Below are 24651 nucleotides of genomic sequence, written 5' to 3' on the forward strand. Positions count from 1 at the left end.
AAAAAAACAATTTTATATATATATATATATTTATTTATTATTTTTTTTAAACTATGGAAGCCCATTTTTGTCATGGGGGAAAAAAATCATATATCCTGTGGCAGAAACAAGCTTCCATAAAACACCAATGTCAGATACGTTAATTTGCTTGAACACACCATTAGTTCATAAGTAGTTCGCTATTGTAATTCAGCTATTGAACATCTGACTCCCACACATGGTTTTAACAAAAGCATAAAGCATTGCTTACAAACCTGAGTTCATGTTAGATCAGACTTGAAAGGTTTATATGTTTTTGCTAAAAACAATTTCGGTATGGAGGTGGCAGTTTTACTTCCATCTAGGGGTGTGCGATATGACGATTTTTGATCGTGGACGATAAAAATGTCTCCACGATCTGCTTTTGAAGAAATATCGTAGTATCGTGCTACAGCACACATTCTATCAACCGCAGTTCTGGCGCCTCCGTCTTAATATACTGTACAATGCCACATACATTCACATCAGTGTTAACTCAGCGGTAGAGTTCCTCTCACAGGACACTGCACTTATTCGCAGTCACAAAAGTACATTATTTGCATGTGCTTTAAAGCCTTACTGGTTAAACGTTTCATTCACGTGCTGTTCTGACATGCACTTTTTCTGAGCGCCTACACCCGAATTCTATCCTTTGCGCTAATACTGTCAAAACACACAAGGTTTACATATAGACTCAGTTGGTTATGTCTAATATGAAAGTAAACAGTTGAGAGAAAAACGGATACGTTCCTGTATATTAAATGTGTGCAGGTCTTAAAGGAACAGTACTGAACATGCTGCCGACTGTCAGTAAAGGGATAGTTCACCCAAAAACTTAATTTCTGTCGTTATTTACTCACTCACATGTTGTCCCAAACTTGTATTAATTTATTTCTTGTGCTGAACACAAAAGAAGATATTCTGAAGAATGTGGGTAACCAAACAGTTGCTGGTCCACATTGAATTTGATAGTAGGAAAAAAATCCTATTTGGTTTTCCACGTTACTCAAAATAGCATTTATGTTCAACAGAAGAAATAAACTCATTCAGGTTTAAAACAACGTTTGAGTGAGTAAATGATGGTATAAAGATAAAACACTATGACAGAATTGACAGACAGATGAGTTTTTTTTTTTTTTTTGGGGGAACTATTCCTTTAACGTTAATAAAACAACAAAACGCAAAGAGAAAAATCACTACTCTTGACTGAAGAACTACTACTATCACTACTCTTTAATACAGCTGCTTTAGGAATCAATCAATATAGTGTTTTATTTTTATATTTGTTCATTCAATTTCTTGAATGCTCCTGCTAAATACACCTATTGTACCTGAAAATAAAACACTGTTTGTTTTATTTGTATATTATGTGTAGTTGTAATGTGTATTTTTGTTCTTATTTTTTAATAAAAAAGATAAAATAATGACAGATTTTTATCTTCGCCCACTTTGGCCTAAATATCTTCCATTCTTTTTTTTATTTTGTTACCTTGAAAGGCTTTGTCTTTATAATAGGGAAATTAGTTTGGCTGTAATGCTCAGACATCTTGCAAAATAGTAAAACCAACATGACAAAGAATTGTGATAAAATCGTGATATTTCTAAAAAAATATGATATTTTTAAAAACCGTGATATGATATTTTTCCATATCGCCCACCCCTACTTCCATCTCCTTTTGAGCTCTATAAGAGTCATTTCAAAATACTCTAAATGCTTTAAAAGAGGATTGCTCAGAAGTGTGTTTGCTACTAACCATCAGATCATTCATCTAATCCACTCAAGTGCAGCAACACAATTCTAAACCAAATCTTCAGGCCTTTGAATACGGTTTCAGCTGAACATTATTTATATGCAGTCCCATGGTCCTTTTGTTATTGTTTGTGAGCAGCAGTATGAATCTGTGTGTGGTTTTACACATATGTTTGGTTTCTGGTGTTGCAGTGCATGACTCTGAGCCATGAATTCACCGTCTCACTCGAGCCTGCCCATACGCTTCTTTAGGAAATGCTTTCTGCATGTCTGTGTGTGTGTGTGTGTTTGGGTCATGAGTGGGTGGGTGTTTAGTTTTATTGATATTTTGAGTTAGTTTAAATTTTTGTTACATTTTTTTTTTTTTTGTTCAAGATTTATTTTGGGCATTTTCGCTTTTATTTTGATAGGACAGTGTAGCGCGAATTCAGGACGCCCAGAGCGCAATGGCCGTACACGTCATTCCATTTTCATTGTAATTTTATTTAATTTCATTTTTTTTTTATTAAATAATTATAATTTTAAATAAATTTAAAATTTCTTAATTGTTTTTAATTTTAATAAAAGTTTTAGTAATTTGTTTTCATCATCTTTAATCATGTGTATATAGTTTTTAAAAATTCTTATTTTCATTTTAGTCATTGTAGTACTTCAAGTTAAACTAAATGAAAGTGAGAAGTATTTATATTTTATATATTTTATATATATTTTAAGTTTATTAGGAGCAGTTGTTGTTACTGTTAGGCCTAGAGACTTAATTTAAATGCCTCTGATCTGCACTAAACTACATTGCGATAGTCCTGATATATATTATTTATTTTTGTTATTTTTGTTTTTATTAATCTTGCTCGTACAGCTCTTTGGTCAGCAATTGCTGTTTTTAAATGTGCTTTAGAAATTAATAAGCTAAACAAAATTGAGTAATACATATGACACAGTTATTAAAATTACTCTGTTGCATGTTAATTAATTCCATTTTGTTTTATTTAGTGGTTGTTTTTATCCAAAGTGATATTTTTCTAAATATGTATTTTTTTAATGTGTTTTTTTTTTTTTTTTTTTTTTTTTTTTATATGAAACGTGCACAGATTAATTGTTCAGGATAAGCTCAATAATATGTGTTCAGAAAATAGATGAATAGGTGAATTTTAATTTCACGTTAACTTTAAGCCCTTGTGTGTGTGTGTGTGTTTAAGAGTGAGAGGAAGGTCTTCTGCTTGTATGCATTGGTTCTGGCTTAAATCATTAGTGAGCGTGTAGGATTATGTTTTGTGTGTGGTCAGTAATTGTGGTGGGGTTGTGCACTGCTCACCGGCTCTACTGTTACAGGATGCTCCTCTCTCTGACTGTACGGACTCTATTGATGGCATTGACCCTTCAGAGAGCTTTAGTCCCTCTAGGTCTATTCGAAAGGTACATCCTGCGATAATACTGTAATGTCTGAAACATAAAACCACACAGTTTCAATACTGTATCAGACAATAACATTCAGGGCCTTTTGTTAAAAAGATGAGTCGTCAGTGCTGAATTCAAAACTCTCATTAGCTTTCTATTGATCTTAATCATAGCAGATTAATCTACCAAAAAAGACAAGGCAGTGAGAAACTGAAAGCACATTTTATCAGATGTACTTTCAATTTTTCCCTCACAGTCTGTTTTCATTTGTGTTTTAATAATTGTACTTTGACTAAGGTCTATGCTGGGATTTTGAGTTTTTACTAAAATAACAATGAATAACAAGGCTTTTATAATAAATTGAATACAGATTTAAGTGGGATGTATATATAAATGAAGCATCAAGTTCATCCTAAACTCTCTTATTGGATGACATTTATATGTGAAGTGTCCCACTTGTATTCACCCCATTTTAACATTTTGATACCACCTTTTGTCGTAGGTTTGTTGTAAATTAAATTTTGTTGACTAAACATTCATTTTCAGCATGATAACAGTGCAAAAACAGTTTTTTTCCCCTCCTTTTTTGTCCTGCAGGGGGAGCTAGTGACCGCGTCTAAAGCTATCATTGAGAAGGAGTACCAACCACGCGTCATCGTCAGTAAAACTGGACCAAACCCCTTCAACAAGCTCACAGACCAGGAGCTGGATGAGTATCGCAGGGAAGTGGAGCTCAAGCAGAAGGGCCCAGAAGGTAAGAACTCAAATAATGTAGAATCAACACGTTTCTCCTCGCAGAAACTGATACAGGTGACAAAAACATCTTGTGATGCTGCTTTCAAGTCAGCCTGACAAGGTTCTACATATTTACATGTTTCTTTTTTTTTTTTTTTTACATATTCTCATTTACATATGAGTTCGGAAATCAGAAGTAGAAACTAACTGAAAAATTATTTTTGTCTGATTTTCAAGTACTAGATATTCACGGCTGTTCGAGAAATATATATATATTGTTTCTTCTGCTCACCAAGGCTGCATTTGTTAGATGTAAAAATACAGTAAAACAGTAATATTGTGAAGTATTTGTATGTTTTCCATGGGAATATATGTTAATGTAATTTATTGCTGTGATTTTCAGCATCATTACTCCAGTCTTCAGTGTCACATGATCCTTCAGAAATCTGATTTGCTGCTCAAGAAACATTTCTGATCATTATCAATGTTGAAAACAGTTGTGCTGCCTAATATATTTGTGGAAACAGTGATACATTTTATTTTTCAGGATTCTTTGATAAAGTTCAAAAGAACAGCTTTTGAAATAGTAATCTTTTGTAACATTATAAATGTCTTAGCAATCACTTTTGATCATTCTAATGCATCCTTGCTGAGAAAAAGACTTAACCTCAAAACTTAATAACCTCAAACTTTAGCACAGCAATGTGTGTATATATAATATATTTGATATGTTTTTTGGAATTATTTGAGCAATAGTATGAGCACAAGTAATTTCAGCCAAACAAACTCATCGGGTGCACAAAGATTTGTGTAATGTTTTCGATTTATTGCACGTGAATCCTGTGCAACCCAACAGTGCCCACCGCAGGTCAGGAGAGAAACTGTTGTATTGCATCTAGCACAGGTCGAGGAGTCGTCCTCGGCCCCCGAAGAAGCCCAGACTCCAGATGTCACATCCACGCAGGAAAATGAGGATCCGCAGGCCACCGCGGCCCCTCCACCCTCCATAATCGAATCGGGCCACGCGTCGGGTCAGGACAGTCCGGCAGATGCTCCAGGATCCCCTCATAAGGAGTTTCACTCCGCTGTGCTGAAAGCTCTGGGCTGTGACGCGGAGTCTGAGCGTGACGGGCCGTCTGCAGGTATCTCCTGCCATCTGCCTGAGGAAGGCTGCTCTTTTTGGGTTTATTCTGACTTTGCTGGGCTCTTTTTCTTTCTTCCTGTCTCTCGCTGTCCCTGGTTCCAAACCTTGGTGATCCAACATGCCTGTCTGCACCCATCCCACACTTCTCCTGGCAAACGTCCCGTACCAAAACACCCTGCTCTGGATCTGTAAACAAAGACTGTGTAAGCCTCGTCCGCTCTTGCAATCTTAATCCTGGACTGCGGGCTCTTCGCTGTCCTCTGAAGTGGGATTTGCTGCTCTTCTTGTTGGGGTTTATTTCTATATTCTTGTATTAATGAACCTCACTGTGGTGTCTCTAATGGACGTCTCTGAGTCTGACGTGTGAGATCTGACAAACGTTGTTTCCTGGTTCTCCAGAGGTTTTCCTTTTTTACTTTATAATGCAGATGAATGTTGTTTATTATATGATATAATTATATAATATGCTGTTATAATATATAGTGATTTGTAAACTGATACAATGCTATACTACTGATACTGTAGTTTTTAGTATCATTTTAGTATCATTAATAATATACTACTGTAGTTTTTTTTAATTAGTGTTAATTTTTATATTATTTTTAATTTGTTACATTTTTAGTATATTTTTTTAAAGGATTATTAATATACCATTATTATGTTTTTAATTAATATTTTGAATCTGGTTATTTTTATATTCATTTTTTTTTCATTTTATTTAACATTTTTGTTGTCTTTTTTTGTGTGTGTGTTTTTAGTATAATTTAATATACTATTTTTATTAATATAAAATATTTATTAATTTATAAAATAAATGTTTTTGTTTTTTTATTGTTTTTTTATTTTACTTGGCTCAATTTTACCATATTTACATTAGGATGCACAATATTATAAGAACGTTATCGGAATTGACCGGAATTGAAATGTAAACATCGGCAATGGCCCAACATGAAACATAATGCTGATATGCCGTGCCGATAAGTTCTGCTAGCGATAAGATCTCTGCACAGGAGAGACTTGATGTTGTTTCCAAACAAAAGGAAATATATCCGGTATCGGCATCGGCTATTGTCTAAAATAAGTTTAAAAAATATCGGTATATCAGATATCGGCAAAATCCAATATTGTGCATCCTTTATATGCATTTCACTGATTTTTTTTGTTTTCCATCAATCAGTGTAAAAAGTGCACTGATTCCATGTGGACGTGGGTATCATCCATAGTTTATCATTTACAGACTGGACTGTAATGCTGCTTGTGTTCTCTCTAGGTCAGACACCGGAGGTTGAAGAGGGGAAAGTTCCCAGCGCCTCCTGCACTCCTCCCAGCTCACCTTTGCGTGTGGAGGAAGGTACGTCTATCCGATCAGACTGCGTCTCTCTGAGCATGAGCCGGTTCTAGGCGGTTTATGTCTGCAACATAATGCCTGATGTGTGTCTTTGTTTGTTAATTAACATTTTTAGACATTTATTGCTGTTCGTAATAACAGACCAAAGGGCATCATTAATGTTTTGTTTTTGTTCCCCTCCCCCATAATTATAAAATAGTCTGGCCTGACACTTTTATTGTGTTTTTGTACAGTTAGTGCAGTGCAGAACTTCAGACAACTGATTTGAATCCATTTTAATGGAAGATTAGTGAAAACATTTTTTTTTTTTTTATTATTACAATTAAAAGTATTAATAATAATATTTTGTTTTTATTTTACCCCTTAATTTTTTTTTTTTAGGAAGCTTTTTTTTTTTTGTTTTATCTTCATTTTACAATTTTTTTTTATTTATTTACCCTCTTGGTCTTTATTACTATGGATTACACCCTTCTTATTAAAACAGGAGCTGTTATATTGAGATTATAAAATAAACAATGCTTTATAGGTAAGGATGCACCAACCAAATTTCACCTTTTTTGACATTGATACCAATAATGGAGAATTATTTTAATGAAATTAATTATTATTAGTAGTAGTAGTATAATAAAATAATATATGAACAATAGGCCATTATTATAAATCTTGACTATATGCCTTTTTATAACAAATAGAACAAAAAGTAAAATAAAATGTTTAAATAAACATTTTTAAAAAACTTAGTTTTTTTGTAAACTTGTTTTTTTTCCTGACAAATCTGACATTCATTCTGCTTGTTTATTCAATACTGATAAAGTCACTAGTAAATCATGCAACTGTAGTCAATCTGTAGTATTTTAAGTCCTCTAAAAGTTAAATTTTTTATTAAATTCAGGTGTAATCCGATCTAAGAAATGTCTTCTAAATCGCCTGTCTTAAATGTTCTCATTCACCCTTCATGCTCATTTCTCTGGGGTCTTTAAGAATGGCTTGGCAACCATTCTTTACTTCCGGTGGTCTGTGTGTCTCTTTACGGTTTCTGTTCATTTCTTTTTAATTTAACCCCGGTGGCTGTGATTTGATCTGCATAGACATTCTCTCTCTACTTGTGCTTTCTCTTCTTCGTGGCTGCGTCACAATCAGGAGATGGAAATGCAAAAGAGTACCTGTTACCATAGTAAGTACCTCACCCAAGTTTGTTTTCCCGCTGCATGGCTTCACTCAGCTCACTCCTCTGCTATCTAACTCTCATCTTCTGTCCTCGCTTTCCTCTGAGATTCATTTGTTGTGAGGGATGATCTGCACCGGAGTCATACGGCCCATTACCGCAGTAAAATGGGTTGCAAACGGCGTTTCAAATAATGTGAAACTGCATTTGTAACTCATTTTAACTTCTGTAATGTGACTGATTTTATCAGGATTGAATTGGATGTAAACCTGTTGATATTATTGATTCATTTTTCTTTTCCGTACTGTCACAACAATTTTTTTGTATGAGCTGGAAGTTGTTAAATTTAATGTAAAATTTTAATAAAGCACCTATTTTTTTCCCCCTATAAAATAACATTTTATCTTGTGTAATGTGACTGATTTTTATCCATCAGGATTTGATTGGATGTAAACCTGTTAAACTATAACATTACTGCTATATTACTTTTCCATGCTGTGAAAACTATTTTTTTTACATTTCATAGGAGGAGGAAGTTAATGAAATTGAATTAAAATTTATAATAAAAAGCAAGCAATTGTTTTCCCTAAAATAACATTATCCTTCTAAAATGTAACTAAAATGTAACTCAAGATTTGATTGGATGTGAACCTTTTATACTATGACATTATTGGTTAATTTTACTTTTCTATACTTTTTTTTTTACTCTGACAAAAACATTTTCATAGGAGGAGGAAGTTAATACAATTTAATAAAGAAATTAATAAAAACCAATACATTTTTCCACATTTAATTTCTATAATGTGACCAATTTCATCAGGATTTGTTTGGATTAGTTAGACCTGTTAGTCTATGACATTATTATTTTACTTTTCCATCTTGTTTAGTTCATAAGAGGAAGTTATTAAATTTGAATAAAAAAACTTGGCAAAACTTGAAGCCTTACGTCTAATGCATTATAAATGTATTTATATTGTATGTTATAACGCATTATATCGTTTCATAAATAATTGTAATCAAAGTTAAAATGCATTTTAAAATGTGCAGATTCCTTGTATCTGAAATTGATTGGTTGTCATGAGTTTTAGTACATTATACTAAAGTTGTAACAATGAATAGATGCGTATTATAATGCTATTCTGTCATAATCATGCAGTGCATTATAAGGTGCGTTACAAGGCTTAACTAATGCATTAAAATACTTATATATATATATATAAAGGCTTCGAGTAAAGTGTTACCAAACTTTTTTTTCTCCAATGAAATAACATGTTGAATTGTGCATAGTAAGACCAAAAACACTTTTACTTATTATAGATATCTTTTTTTTTTTTATGTAATTTTATTGGTAAAACACTTGATAGATGTAATAATTAAGACGATGTTGTTCAAGCTACCTGGAGTTCGGTGAGATCATGCTAGCAACAAATCTCTCCCTAGAAACTTCTACATTTTTCCTCTTTTTAAGTTGTATAACAATACCAATCAAGGATCTTTAATATGCATTTTTAATGCAGTCTAGTATTGCTTCAGCAGAACAGGTAATGTATGAATATTACGCTTCTGGTCTGGCTCTCCATTCAGATGCACAGTGTTTAAAAATCTCTTTCTCTGTTTATGACTGTTGACTCGGCGTGCGGTTGGTTCATCTCTGTAGATATCAGATAGTAGTGAGCGTTATTTATGTATGTCTTTGTTAATTGCTCTCAGTGAGAGCTGAAATGTCTAATATAAATGTCTTATTTATGAGTGTGTTTTGTGTTTGAAGAGCTCAGATTGAATCCGTTTTGATGCTGAAGTGCATGAGCCTGATGTTTCTGATGTAGCTGAATAATATATTTTAGGATTCAGTTGGCAGAAAAATATCCAGGTTACTGTATTAAAAGATTTAATCTGCCTTTAATGGTCTTTAATCGTTTGCAGACAAGATGTCGATTTTTATTTAAGGAACAAGTAATTGTAAGATAATTTGATTTAATATAACTGATAATATACTTGATTAACACAGTTGAGTTGAGTATTCAAGTAGTGAGTAATATTGAAAAATTAGATTATTTTAATATATATATATATATATATATATATATATATTATATCAATATTACATTAAATTGTTCAATTGATCTACATAACTAATATTTTAAATATTTTATCTGTGTCTTAAATTCATTTGTAAAACATAAATGTATTGAAATTATGAATTAATGATAGTACTCTTGATTCTTGGGGATATTTATTTAAAGATTAATTTAATAGTAATAATGAATTTGAATAATAATTTAATCAATTAACACAGTTGTCAAGCAATCAAGTAGTGAGTTAAAGTATATTAGTGTATAATATATTGAGTGAGTATTATATAATTTTTTTTCACTTGTCTACATATCTTTTAATGTACTTTTTTATTATATAATATTTGAATGGTGTCAAAAATATTTTTTTTACAACATAAATATATTGCAATAATGATTGAAATTGTAATACTTTTCTTAGGAATATTTATTTAAATTGATGTTAAAATATATATGCTAATGTAATAATATAAATAATGTAATTTAATATATATTAAAATATAATTTTTGAGAGTCCTGTATTTTTTAAAAGCATTCATATTTACAATTGCTTGAATCTAGATCCTAATTTTACAAACTAGGCAAAGTTTTTCATGATCCACTCTGAAACTGGTTGTTTAGTACTAGTTAGCTAGTAGTTAGTTTTTGTTAATTAGATACATGCATTGGGTTGCAAGTGTTTCATGCTGTGGCAATGTGATAATTAAAGCTAAAGATTAGCATCTGTATTTGGACATCAGTGTAGTTTTGCAGGAATTCCAGTTTTATGGTCTGTTTCTCAGAGGTTTTCACGCTTCATGCATAAAGAGCCAATTGTTGAGCGCTGGATTTTCCCCTGGCCGGTTTGAGCTGATCTACAAACTCACCGTTATCTTTTCCCATCCTCCTCCACAGAGGCACAACAGGAACAGACGTCTAAAGACGAGAGTGACGCCGCCACTTTAAGACAGACCCTCCCCGATCTAACCCCCGATGAAGCCTCAGAAGTCGCCGCCCTCCCCGCAGAAGACCCCGCCCCCGTACAGGCTGACTCCGCCCCTCAGCCTGAGGGGGAGGAGCCTGTCGCCGGGGACGACGCGGCTGGTGATCATGGCAGCGACGAATCGCCCAACAAATCCCCGTCAAAGAAGAAGAAAAAGTTTCGCACCCCGTCGTTCCTAAAGAAAAACAAAAAGAAGTCTGAAACCTAGTGAGGAAGCTTTGCTCAGGTGTTCGGCAATACCTTTTCTTTAAATCGATTTGCTTTTGTACTGTGTTCACATTTAGTGTGTCGATCTTTTTATTAAAGCCTCATATTGTTTTTATTCTTTTAATAAATGCTGGCTGAAGTGCACTCTAAAGTGCAGCTCGTTAAGCATGTTCCACACACCTGTTTTTATAAAGAAAATCTCAATCAGAATACCAATAACCACTATAATGTATCGGAAATGTATCAGATGTTATTGTTAGAGGAAATTAATTGACGAAAGAGTTCCTCCTGGTGTTCAATTAAAATCTTTGCTCTGCTGCATGTTTATGATTTTTCAAATCACATCTATAAACTTAAAAAAAAAAAAAACATGGATAATATTCTGATCAGCACAGATTTGTTTCTCGGATGGAAATCGAATGAGTTTTTGAAATGGGTGAATCTCACAAAACCTGTTTATCACACATTTCACCCTGAAGTCAAAGCAAAGAAGTCATTTTTTGTTTCCTTTAAAGAAAATGAAGCCTTTATTGTGATATTTTCATAACAAATAAGCACACTTTCCTCCCAATTCTCTGCTAAATACATGTTTGTAGCATGAAATCAAGGAGAATTGGGGTCAAAATGTGTGTAACTGCTATGAAAATAATGTTGTAATGCAAAATCTCTTTCTGATTTCACACTTAATTTTCTTAACGCAAAAAAAATCAAATATTTTTTTCCAATGAATTCGCCTGTATCTGTATCTAAACGTCTCCTGTTGCAATGTACTAAACACAAACAGCTTTCCCCGTCATGTAAAGGTTGTTTTAAAACTAGCTGTGACTTTTACCCTGTAGTAATATGAATCACTTATGTTTGCTTTTGCTTTTATATATACATTGTTATTTTTTAGCTCTAGGTTGTTTAGTTTCATTCAAACACGTGAGTAAGTTGACGACACTGTTGTAAATGACACTATTAAACATTCTGTGTAGTTCATCACAGACTCCGTCATTAAAGTTTAAGACAGCCACTGTTGATGATTACATGCGTGTTCTGGACAGGTTTGCAGACATGTGGCGTGTTTTCGTACAGATGCTCACAAACACACACTCCTCAGTGTGTGTTTATAGAAACACTGAAAATATTCACTCAACCATTCTGAATAACCACAAAGAAACGCGCTTCAAAATTAATGTCTGAATACAGCATCTCTGAGTGAATCCCACAAAGAAACGTCCAATTCATATTTCAACCCAAATTTAGAGGAAAAACATGAATGTTGCATAAAAATTAAAACAAGGACCCTTGATGTTTTTGTTGTTGCATATATATATATATATATATATATAATCTCATTACTGTAATATAGTAATGGAAATTGTTGTTTATTATAAGCATAAATTTAGTGCAATAAATACTATATATATACTTGCATAAAATATAAACTTTTCTGCATTTCAGTAATGGGAATATTTTTTATTATAATTTTTTTGTTGGTCTGGTTCGAGTTTTATCCCAAATTTAAGAGAAAAAAACCAATTTTCTATTAAAATTGTCTTATTTTTTAGGACGCTCAAGTTTCATACAAACTGTAATGAAAATGTTTTTCATTATGGTAAAGATATTTTGGAGCGAAAATATGCATAAAATAAAATTGGTTTTCAGATTAGGATTAATAATTAAGAATAATTTTCATTCTTTTGATCTGCCGTTGATTTATGACTTGCACGTTTCTTTACAGATTTCGTGAGATCCATCTGTTGTTGAATGCCTAACCTGTGCAGTACGATCAGTTCTCTTTAATATGATTGTAACTAATTGCTGTTGAGTTTAACACGCATAAAAAGGCAGAAAGGAGTGAAATACTAACCTAATCTTTAATTTTTGATGGCGCAAATAGCTTTTGGCTTGTACAGATATGAATTCTGGACCAATGTGAAGCCGGCAGTGCAGTTTGAGTTTGGTTTAGACACTATAGAGTCTGACTTACAGCCACAACATGAGCGTTTGCTGAAGGACTGCATGGCATTATGGGCTTCTAGCTTGTGTTGTTCGTCCTTTGCACCGTTGATCTTCTCAGCTGTTCTTCATTTTTAGTTTATGTTGAATGCAGTTCTTTTTTTCCAGAATAATTGTATGTAATTCAATTTTAAAAACAATTCTCTTTTTCATGGTACTGTTTATTTTGCAACCATGAATAAAACTACATTTTTAAAAATCAGCCTTGATTTGATTGTTTCATTTATAAAATTGGGCCCGTACTCACAAAACATATTAAAGGCTAAAAAAGTAAAAAACTATTAAAAGTAGCTCATAACTTGCCGATTTAGGAGACCATCTTAAAAAGAATGGGTGTGTCCGTTCTAAATGAAGGACTCTTACATATTTTGCTCTAAGAGTATTTCTTAAAGAGTAAGCGTTTTAGCTTGTGTCTGTGTCACCCTAAATCTAAGTCACTAAAACCAAATCACAAACTATCCTGAAATGGCTGTTATTGCAGATAACATCTGAAGTACAAATTCATTTACATACACATAACAAAAAAACATCCTGTGACAGATTCGCTTGAAATCAGGGGCCTGTACCATGATGGTGGCTGAACAAACTCAGGGTTACAGGATCACAAAGAAACGTCCAATTCATATTTCAACCCAAATTTAGAGGAAAAACATGAATGTTGCATAAAAATTAAAACAAGGACCCTTGATGTTTTTGTTGTTGCATATATATATATATATATATATATAATCTCATTACTGTAATATAGTAATGGAAATTATGTCAACTCGGGCTTGATCCTGAATTAATGGAGCACGTGCACTGAAAGAGTGACATCAGTAATGAACAGCCAATCACATGCCTCGAAACTGTGATTCACGTCTCGTGAGAGAGTCAGTGCAATCACCCTGTTGGGGTTTATTCTGAGATAACAACCGGCTGGATGTACATTATCCCGCTTATTACACGGCTAAAAAGATTTGTTTTTACCATATATGTTGAAATTAATGCTGAAGTCTTCCATTGTAACACGCGATGGTTAAGTGTTTTCAGTCACAAGATGGCGCCAGACAGTCAACGATAGCGGAGTGACTCGTTAAGCATATAAGTAGTAGCGGTCAAGTAGTAGCGGTCAAGATAACTCGTAGTTCCCGGATGAGCGGTGCGTTATTCAATTTGGCGGTTGTTATCTGGGAATAACATACCGCTGGATGGCGCGATTGACCAATCAGAATCAAGTATTCCACAGAGCCGTGTAATAAGAAGAATTTAAACATATTTACAAGATGAAACGATCTATCCATGAAAAAGGAAAACTTAAAGAAAACATCTTGCCATATTAGTGCAAGTAAAAGTTGCAAAGTTAGTTTATAGAGTTATAAAAGTATAAAAACACTTAAAATCTAAGCTCATATGTAGTCATGTTTAAAGCTATTGATTCTAAAACGTATCAATATTGCATATTATCTATATGTTTATATTAATTTAAAATAAAAGCTTAATTACTATTAAACTAAGCTAGCTTGTGTAATGGATTAAGGGTATAAAAATTATATAAATCATATAAAAAATAATCATCTCTAAAAATTAGACAATTTTATCTTTAAAAATGTTTTACTATGTAGCATCCTTTCATTTGGAGTAAGAGAAACTGGGGGAGTGACTTTATTGCGTCAGAGATCCGTCACTTTGCTTGAAGCTGATTGGTCAAATTTCGGTTTGAGATCTCTAAACCAGAACATAACCTGCCCCAGAGCAGGTTAGCTGTGGAGTGTAAGTTACGAAGGCAATGAATGCCAAGCCAAGCCACTTTCATGGTACCTAAAACCCAGGATTGGTGCAAACTAAACTGAAACTTACCTGGCTAGCCAGCTAATGCCAGCTTCATGGTACAGGCCCCAGGTGATTTTAGGTCAGTGAGTGTTTTGGCTGTCGGCCAATGAATAGTAAGATGGCAGCACAAACACTTCCGGTGGCTTCACCAGCTGTCTGCAGTTTAGAAGGCAATTAGCAATCCAGTCATTAGGCTGTATATTGATCAGTGGACTGGCCCTGGCACGCACATTTGGAAACGTGGCTAGTGTGTGGCTCAGCCAATAAAAGAGTGGTGATCATTTTAATTCCTGATGCACAAGTTTTTGATTTAAAAAGTGATCATTACTTCACTGAAAGCGTAACTTTGAAATTAATTTTTCAATTAATTTGAAATGGCGTTTAGATCTTCTTTTGAGGAGGATTTGTCTTGTCCTGTATGCTGCGACGTTTTTATAAATCCTGTAGTTCTGTCCTGTAGTCACAGCTTCTGTGAAGATTGTGTTCAGAGGTTTTGGGAAAATAAAAGCGTTCAAGAATGTCCAGTTTGCAGAAGAAGATCTTCAAAGGAACATCCTCCAGTAAACCTGGCTTTGAAGAACCTGTGTGAGACCTACCAACAAAAGCAGAGCCGAAAGTCTTTTTTTGGAGGTGAAAGTGTCTGCGGTCTTCACAAAGAGAAGCTGAAGCTCTTCTGTCTGGATGATCAAGAGCCTGTGTGTTTAGTGTGTCGAGACTCCAGAAAACACACAAACCACAGATTCTGTCCTGTAGATGAAGCCGTGATGGACAATAAGGTCAGACAAAACAAATTCTGTCTTTCTGTCTGTCTGTCTGTCTGTCACTTTCAAAGTGAAATAATAATATACATATGGATCAAAATGCATCAGCAGAAATTAATTTTGTCCACTGTCTGTAATGTACTAAATAAAAGGCAACGGCCCTAAAATGAAAGCAATCAGACTTTCAAAGTGAAATAATATACATATGGATCAAAATGCATCAACAGAAATTAATTTTGTCCACTGTCTGTAATGTACTAAATAAAAGGCAACGGCCCTAAAATGAAAGCAATCAGAGGTGTAAGAGACTGTTTTTATGTTTATTCAATTCAGGAGATACTTAAAGATGCACTGGAACACTTAGAGGTGAAGCGGATAATACTTGAGACATTGAAACAGTGTTTCAATGAAGATGATGAACAAGTTAAGGTTTGAGAAACAATTTTTTTTAATCCATTTTAGGAATGTAAATGTAAGATATTGATAGATCTAGTTTGGCCATTATATTTTAAAGTGTCTTTTAATTTTAGTATAATGCTCAACATGCTGAGAGGCGGATTAAAGCAGAGTTTGAGGAACTTCACCAGTTTCTACGTGATGAAGAAGCTGCCAGAATAACAGCACTGAGAGAAGAAGAGAAACAGAGGAGTCGGATGATGAAGCAGAAGATTGATGAGACGAGCAGACAGATTTCATCTCTCTCATGTACAATCAGAGACACAGAGGAGCAGATGAAAGATGATGACGTTTCATTTTTGCAGGTCTCAATGGATTATGAATGAATGACATTTTCAGAGAATAAAACCAAATTCTGGTTCTGATTCATTTGCCTCTTTCTTTTTTTCTTTTTTTTCTTTTCTTTGCAGAACTTTAACGGCACATTGCAAAGGTTTGTGTCATTCCTGTTTCTCTTCTCAGCGGTTCTGAACTCAAACCAGCAGTGTCTCTGACTCCTGAATGCTTTATTTTCAGAGCTCTGTGTAACCCGCCGATTCCAGAACCCATTCCAGCAGTGATGATCAGTTTATCAAATCACCTAACCAACCTGAAGCTCACGGTCTTGCAGAAGATGCAGGACAATCTTGGTGAAAGTATGACGGAACACAATGACTTCTGTGGTTATTTGTCTTACTGTATGTGTATGATTATATATCTGTGTTCTCTCTTTTAGCCTCGTACTTCAACATCGATCCATCTCGTATTCAATGCGATGCAATGGCGATTTCTGACAAACCAGAGGAATACAATGAATATGAGCATTTTCCGAGGGATGGAGGGAACCGTACAAAAATGTTTGGGGGCCAACAGTCCAATGAAGACCAACAGCAATCTCCACGGAAAGTTCATTCAGTCTATGCAACTAACTTATTCCCCGCCCCGGTCCGCACCACAGAACCAACCTACAACCTACCCATGCTCCACAACAGCCGTCTTCAGTCACCGATCATCCACAGCCAGATTATGATGAGTATGAACTATGGGCGCAAACTAGTCGTAGGCCCCCCTCAGTCGAAATCACGGGTGAGAGTTCCCTCTCCACTGGGTTTGCCGTTTGGAGCGGGGTCCCCCTCGACCGACGCCACATTTGGGAGGGGGTCCTTTTGACATTCAAGGGGGCCTGAAGTCCAGTCTTCAAGATATGGTGATCTGTGACAATCAAGTTCAGATGTAGCTATTTCACACAAAGATATTTAATCATTGCTAATTATTAATTTGTGGTTCTGTCAAGTCATTTTTTTTTTTCCAAATAAAGTAACTATTATCGTGTGTTTCCCCCAAATACACTTGCAAAAATTTTTTACTTTCACATTTGAATTTCCTGTAACTATCAAATGTCTTAGTTGTTCGTGTAGCTTTTTAAAATGTTTTTTTTAGTTTCCAAAACATTATTTGAAAAATGTCAGCGAAAATATTCATGAAAATAATCATGTAGCTTTTTAAAATGTTTTTTAGTTTCCAAAACATTATTTGAAAAATGTCAGCGAAAATATTCATGAAAATAATCAGCTATGAATATTTACCTCCTTTAGCAAAGGCACAAATGTGTCAACTAGATGTGTTTTCGGATTTAAATATATTGGTGTATTTATTTACAGAATAAGTTGTGTGAATTGTTCACATTATGAAGATGCAAACTACACTAATGATAGTGATTCAAACCGCAGTCTTGTGTGCATCAGTCTGTAAACACTTGCTGAGTTTACATTTTGACATTATGAAGGAAATGCTTGTTTATGCTAAACATGTGTTGCTGTGTATGTATGTGTGTATATATATGCGCCATCTGAAAGCTTTTCAGTGATAATTTATACTATTTTGAAACAAAACAATTCAGGAACCAGCAAAATTGTAGGTAACAAAATATCAAACCACTGTTTTGGTCATTGTATATTGTAATTAACTTTCCCTGTCTTAACCGTGCCCTTTTTGTTGTTTCATTATTAGTTTCTTTACCCCACCTGTCCTCCTTCATTATCCTCATTTGATTCCCTGTTTTTCCTCCGTGTTTTCAATCTTATGCAAGATTGTTGTCTAATGTTCCTATTTTGAAACAAAACAATTCAGGAACCGGCAGAATTGTAGGTAACAAAATATCAAACCACTGTTTTGGTCATTGTATATTGTAATTAACTTTCCCTGTCTTAACCATGCCCTTTTTGTTGTCTCATTATTAGTTTCTTTACCCCACCTGTCCTCCTTCATTATCCTCATTTGATTCCCTGTTTTTCCTCCGTGTTTTCAATCTTATGCAAGATTGTTGTCTAATGTTCCTATGTTGCCTGATTGTGTCCTGTCCTGTCGTCTTTGCCTTGTGTCGGTGGAGCTTTGATTTCTCCTACAGGGTAGTGTTTGCTTCATTTTTGAACTTTAATAAAGCCCATTGGACTCAGCGCTTGAGTCCTCACAATGCCTTCAGTTCAGTCTAAACTTGACTGAACAATCTGGTCAAAAGGAGGACTCCGCATAGCTTGATGGGCACCTTTCTATCTTCTAGCAGTCCCAAGTCCAAAGGTGCTGTGTCCGGAGGTCCCAAATCCAGTGGTCCTGGGTCAGAGGATAATGGATGGAAGACAATAGGTAGGACATATCTCTGGGACCCCGGTTTAAAAGCAGGAGTGTTATACTGGATGGTGACTGAAGGTGTTTTAGGTTATGCGCTGGTCTAGTTATTCTGAATGGATCCGTATAGCAGCATGTACAGTAAGGTCAAGACAGCAGGTTTAGTGGTCTTTTGGCGTCTTGTTTGATATCGCAGCTTGACTGGTGCTTATTTAGGCTATATTAAAAAGGTGGTGGGGGAGGGGGATAAATTCTGGATAATTTTTTTTTCAAATAGAGATCATGACTCCCCTACGAACGGACAACTAAACAAAATGGCATGTAATTTACTAGAGGTTCTGACAAAATGTTAATGGCTGCGGTCTATTTATTTTTTTTTAATTTGAATGATTGCAAAATCTGCACCTCTTCTGTGGCTAATTTTAATTTCATATTGATCCTTACTCCATGAAGTCAAGCAGCAGAACCTAAAGGTGGGGTAAGCGATTTCTGGTAGCCAATGTTGACATTTGAAATCACCAAAACAAACACGCCCCTACCCCAAAGTTGTTTTGCTATTCGGCCCGAATCGGGTTTCTAACGTGTTTTTGAAAAATCGCTTACCCCACCTTTAAGTGACAATATGCAAATACTACTGGCCCATTTTGGGGTGAACTAAATATACAAGACTAGTTTTACACGTCACTGTTTATAACACGTCATGGGGCATACATTACGAGTATACCCACTTCTCCAGGCACCACTGCACATATGCATAAATATAAATATAAATATAAATATAAATAAAGCACACACACACACACACACACACACACACACAATAATAAATAGTTAAATGTGTGATTTATTCACATTAAGAAAATGCAAACTACGATGTGTCAGTGACTGAAACAACTGTGGTGTGTGCATTATAATACTGTACACACCTGCTGTATTGACATTTAGACATTTAATGAAGTAAATGAGTGCTGTTTGTGCTAAACTCATCATCATGATGCCAGTTTTCTTGATAGTTTTTAGTCTGTAGCTCTGTGGTTGATCGGTTTCATCTTCTATTCATCTTCTAAAACCTACTATTTATTGACACTTAAATGTGAAATGCTACCTAAAACAAAAGCATTTCTTCTATTAATTAATTAATTAATTTTTATTAATATTATAAGCTGTTTTAAGGCTTTCTACACTGTAAAAAATTATTGTGATTTTAACAGTAAAAGACTGTAAACATGCTACAGTAAAAACCTGTTAACTGGTTAACAGTAAGTTTCCATACTATATTCGTGTAATTACTTGATATTATTTGATGTTTTTTTTGTTGTCAGCTGCCGGTATTTTACCGTAAATTTCACAGATTTTTTTTTACAGTGTAGTGAACATGAAATGGCTAGAATGTACAAAAGTACAAAAAACATCTGATCGTTAATGTGGCCATCAGAGATTGTAACTAACAAATTCTTCAGCAGATAAAAACACCTTGACATGACAGATGATTCCTGTATGAGCTGAACGAACTGAACTCTGAACAGTTCAAAGGTAAACTATTATAAATGCTGATATAAAACAATGAACTTTAGACAGACATCTGATGATCTAGTTCAGTCGACATTTAACACTGAATACTTTGGTGATTATTACGATTTCTGATGGTGATTAATATTATATTGCATGTTTTTAGGAATATTGGCTGTGGATATGAAGCTTTTTGATTGGAAACAGACTGCTGAGAGTTAAAACCAGATTATTACTTCACTAAAAGAGAAACTTTGTTACGACACGTAACTTCGAAAATGACATCTAGATCTTTTTCTGAGGAGGATTTGATTTGTCCAGTGTGCCGTGAGATTTTTATAGATCCTGTACTTCTGTCCTGTACTCATAGCTTCTGTAGATATTGCCTTCAGAGATTTTGGGAAAAACAAGGACATAAAGCATGTCCACTCTGCAGGAGAAGAGTTTCAAAGGAAGCTCCATTAAATCTGAATTTGAGGAACCTGTGTGAGGCCTACCGAGAGGAGAGAAGACGGAAATCTTCAATAGGAGACGAAGCCGTCTGCAGCCTTCACAAAGAGAAGCTCAGGCTCTTCTGTCTGGATGATCAGCAGGCCGTGTGTCTGGTGTGTCGAGACTCCAGAAAACACACAAACCACAAATTCTGTCCCATAGATGAAGCTCTGACAGATAATAAGGTAAGAGAAATTATGTTATGAAATCATCTTAATAATTATTGACAAGCATTCGACAAATATGCTCACTCCAATATTTTATTGAGTCCCCTTTCGCTTTGATAACATTGTGCATTGGCTGTGGTGTTGTTTTGACAAAGTTATGCAACATCACAGCGTTTATTTCCACCAAACTTTGCATTAATTATTGGCCGAGATCCTGTACTGACAAAGGGACAGTCGAATCACTCTGTAAAGTCGACTCTTGCACAAGACTTTGAGCTTAATAAATCTTAGCCTCCTGGAATATGGCCATAGGAAATGTATTCTGACATGGTTGTATAAGAAATGAAAAGCTACCTGTATATAAAATAACTTTATATATACATAAATACACACACACACACACACACACACACACATACACATATACTGTATACAGTATATGTGTGTGTTTCTAAATAATTGGTATATTTATTCTCACACACTAACCTTTTGTAATGAAAAATCACTGAATAAATGTATAATGTAAACTTTTTCCTCCACTATCCATAATAATAATATATGTGAAATAAAAGAGGCAAAATCTGAAATATGAAAATAAACAAAGCCGGAAAGTGAGACACTATTGTTCTGTTGATTTCTTCCAGGAGAAACTCCAGGATTTACTGAACCACTTACAGGAGAAACTGATCAAATTTGAGGATTTTAAAGAGAATTTGGATAAATCTGCTAAACATATTAAGGTTTGATATACTGAAGTTTATATATTTATTGTGTTTAATCTAGTTTAATCATATCTTTCTGTGAGCTCAGGCTCAGGCTCAATGCACAGAGAAGCAGATTAAAGCAGAGTTTCAGAAACTTCACCAGCTTCTGCATGACGAGGAAGCGATCAGAATAACAGCGCTAAGAGAGGAAAAGAAGCAGAAGAGTCAGAAGATGATCGACAAGATTGAGGAGACCAGCAAACAGATTGTATATCTCACACGCACAATCAGAGACACAGAGGAGCAGATGAAAGCTGGAGATGATTCATTCCTGCGGGTGCCAATGAGTTTTCATTATTTTGATACATTTGGAGACAACTGCAAATATATCAAATTCATTTTCAGAGATTAAAACTGAATTCAGTGTTGCTTAATTTGTATTTCGTTCTTTTTCTTTTCTTTACAGGACTTAAAGAACACACTGAAAAGGTTTGTAGGCTATTTTAGTTCTGAGTTCTGTGATCTGAATTAAACTGACTCCTGAATGTTTTTCCAGAGGTCAGCATGGTCTGTCAGATCCAGAGAACGTTTCAGAAATGCTCATCGATGTTCCAAAACACCTGAGCAACCTAAAGTTCACCGTGTTACAGAAGATGCAGGAATATATTAAATACAGTAAGTATATCATTAAAGCTTTTCGTTTTACACTTGTCGAAAGTTTGGATCAAATTTAGACTGCATCTCCTCCCAGAGTTTTCAAGCTAGAACCACCAAACTTGAGTCAGATCTTGAGACTGGTCTGACTCGGGTTGCTCTATTTTTTCGAACTGATCAGACTTACGATTTTTGTAAAAACAGATTATCAAAAGTCCAATAGACTTTCATTGAGGGGGTCAAAACTTTTGTACAATAAGATTAGAGTGTTTAAGCTGTCTGTCACTAGCTACGCTTAATGACTAGCAACATGCAATCATGCTAGCAACATGTTAACAACATGCTAATCATGCTAGAAACATGATTAGCAACATACTAATCATGCGCTATTCTAACAACATAATCATGCTAGAAACATGATTAGCAGCATACTAATGCGCTATTCTAACAACATGATAATCATGCTAGAAACATGTTAACAGCAAATGATAGCTATGTGCTAACAACATGCTAATCATGATCGAAACATGATTAGCAACATACTAATCATGCGCTATTCTAATAACATAATCATGCTAGAAACATGTTAACAACAAATGCTAGCAACGTGCTAACAACATGCTAATCATGCACTATTCTAACAACATGATATCCATGCTAGAAACATGTTAACAAAAAATTTTAACATGCTAACAACACTGCGCTATTCTAACAACATGATATCCATGCTAGAAACATGTTAACAACAAATGCTAACAACGTGCTAACAACATGCTAATCATGCACTATTCTAACAACATGATATCCATGCTAGAAACATGTTAACAAAAAATGTTAACAACGTGCTAACAACATGCTAATCATGCTAGAAACATGATTAGCAACACACTAATCATGCACTATTCTAACAACATAATAATCATGCTTGAAACATGTTAACAACAAATGCTAGCAACATGCTAACAACATGCTAATCATGCTAGAAACATGATTAGTAACATACTAATCATGTGCTATTCTAACAACATGATAATCATGCTAGAAACATGTTAAAAACAAATTCAAGCAATGTGCTAACAACATGCTAATCATGCTCGATACATGATTAGCAACATACTAATCATGCGCTATTTTTAACAACATGATCATCATGCTAGAAACATGTTAACAACAAATGCTGGCAACGTGCTAACAACATGCTAATCATGCTCGATACATGATTAGCAACATACTAATCATGCGCTATTTTTAACAACATGATCATCATGCTAGAAACATGTTAACAACAAATGCTGGCAACGTGCTAACAACATGCTAATCATGCTCGAAACTTGATTAGCAAACATACTAATCATGCGCTATTCTAACAACATGCTAATCATGCTCGAAACATGATTAGCAACATACAAATTGTGCGCTATTCTAACAACATGATATCCATGCTAAATCATGCTAGCAATACGTTAACAACAAATGCTAGCAACATGATAACAACATGCTAGAAACATGATTAGCAACATACTAATCATGCGCTATTCTAACAGCATGATAATCCTGCTAGAAACACGTTAACAACAAATACTAACAACATGCTAATCATGCTAGAAACATGTTAACAACAAATACTAGCAATGTGCTAACAACATGCTAATCATGCTAAATCATGCTAGCAACACGCTATTAACATCTGTCTAAACTTTCAAACTTCAAGCTTTTATAACTGCTTCAAACTTTCAGGCTAGGCTTTCTCAAGCCAACTTCAAAGTTTATTCACAAAATTTACTCATCTAGTTTGGTTTTGTAATATTATTTCACTGTTTTTACTGCATAAATGCAGCCTTGCTGAGCAGAATAGACTTCATTAAAACATTTCGAAATCATAATGTTTGTGCACGTGTCCTCTCTCTTCAGCTCCAGTGACCTTGGACCCCAACACTGCTCACTGTACTCTCATCGTGTCTGATGATCTGACCAGCGTGCGATTCAGGGATGAGGAAAAGCTGCTTCCTGATAATCTCGAGAGATTTGACTGTCGGGAGTGTGTTCTGGGTTCAGAGGGCTTCGACTCAGGACTTCACTGCTGGGACATTGAGGTTGGAGACCTCACAAACTGGACCTTTGGTGTGATGACAGAATCTGTTCAGAGGAAGGATGACGTTCTGACAAAGAAAGGACTCTGGGTTCTTGGGTACGCTTCTGGTGAATATTATGCATTCATTACACCAGAGCAGTCGCCTCCCCTGTCAGTGAAGAATAAACTTCAGAAAATCAGAGTTCAGCTGAACTATGAAAAAGGAAAACTGTCATTCATCGATCCTCTCAATAACGCATACATTCACACTTTTACACAGAAGTTCACTGAGAAAGTCTACCCATGGTTTGGTGTCCGCTGTGACATTTGTCCTCTGGTGATCTTACCAGTGATCTGAAGAAAACATTTAGAGACGAAATTACTGAATTATTGAGTAGAACAAAGATCAATCCGATTTTAACATTAAAATAGAAAGTTTGTTTTGTTAGCATTTGTAAATTAATTCACTCTGACATGTTTTAATGTCTCTGCTGAGGTGTATATTTTGTGTCCTAATCTAAACTATTTTAAAAAGCATATAACAGAATTATGAAGTTATTATTATTAATAGTATATAGTATAATAATATATTATAGTATAA

At 34.7% G+C, this 24651-nt stretch overlaps 3 protein-coding genes across 10 annotated transcripts in view; all 3 read left to right on the forward strand.

Annotated features, from left to right (window-relative positions):
• add1 (adducin 1 (alpha)) overlaps positions 1 to 11191 on the forward strand; it is a 40329-nt gene extending 29138 nt beyond the window's left edge. For 2 of the 7 annotated variants that reach the window (XM_016440095.1, XM_016440096.1), the window contains 4 exons: positions 3761 to 3917; positions 4747 to 5040; positions 6313 to 6393; positions 10522 to 11191. In XM_016440095.1, the coding sequence (XP_016295581.1) occupies positions 3761 to 3917; positions 4747 to 5040; positions 6313 to 6393; positions 10522 to 10817 (828 nt within the window). In that variant the 3' untranslated portion in view covers positions 10818 to 11191. Of the gene's footprint in view, positions 1 to 3097; positions 3182 to 3760; positions 3918 to 4746; positions 5041 to 6312; positions 6394 to 10521 lie in introns of all 7 variants that reach the window. The other 5 variants (XM_016440092.1, XM_016440093.1, XM_016440094.1 and 2 more) reach the window with 5 other exon arrangements.
• A 3742-nt stretch (positions 11192 to 14933) lies between these two features.
• On the forward strand, positions 14934 to 17175 carry LOC107653390 (tripartite motif-containing protein 35-like). 2 transcript variants are annotated; one of them, XM_016440099.1, is made up of 6 exons: positions 14934 to 15408; positions 15727 to 15822; positions 15924 to 16154; positions 16260 to 16282; positions 16366 to 16484; positions 16565 to 17175. In XM_016440099.1, exons 1-6 carry the CDS (start codon positions 15007 to 15009, stop codon positions 16996 to 16998), a joined length of 1305 nt encoding a protein of 434 aa, XP_016295585.1. In that variant the 5' UTR covers positions 14934 to 15006; the 3' UTR covers positions 16999 to 17175. The 2 variants fall into 2 exon arrangements, with proteins under 2 accessions (XP_016295585.1, XP_016295586.1); XM_016440100.1 differs by having other exon boundaries at positions 16366 to 16478.
• A 1190-nt stretch (positions 17176 to 18365) lies between these two features.
• On the forward strand, positions 18366 to 24408 carry LOC107653352 (E3 ubiquitin-protein ligase TRIM39-like). Its single transcript, XM_016440045.1, has 7 exons — positions 18366 to 18442; positions 20399 to 20639; positions 21266 to 21361; positions 21432 to 21662; positions 21792 to 21814; positions 21882 to 22000; positions 23891 to 24408. The coding sequence occupies exons 1-7, from the start codon at positions 18366 to 18368 to the stop codon at positions 24406 to 24408; spliced, it is 1305 nt and encodes a 434-aa protein (XP_016295531.1).
• Positions 24409 to 24651: the final 243 nt, after the last annotated feature.

This window comes from Sinocyclocheilus anshuiensis, unplaced genomic scaffold (genome assembly GCF_001515605.1).
Source record: "Sinocyclocheilus anshuiensis isolate Anshui unplaced genomic scaffold, SAMN03320099.WGS_v1.1 scaffold1151, whole genome shotgun sequence".
Lineage (NCBI taxonomy): Eukaryota > Metazoa > Chordata > Actinopteri > Cypriniformes > Cyprinidae > Sinocyclocheilus > Sinocyclocheilus anshuiensis.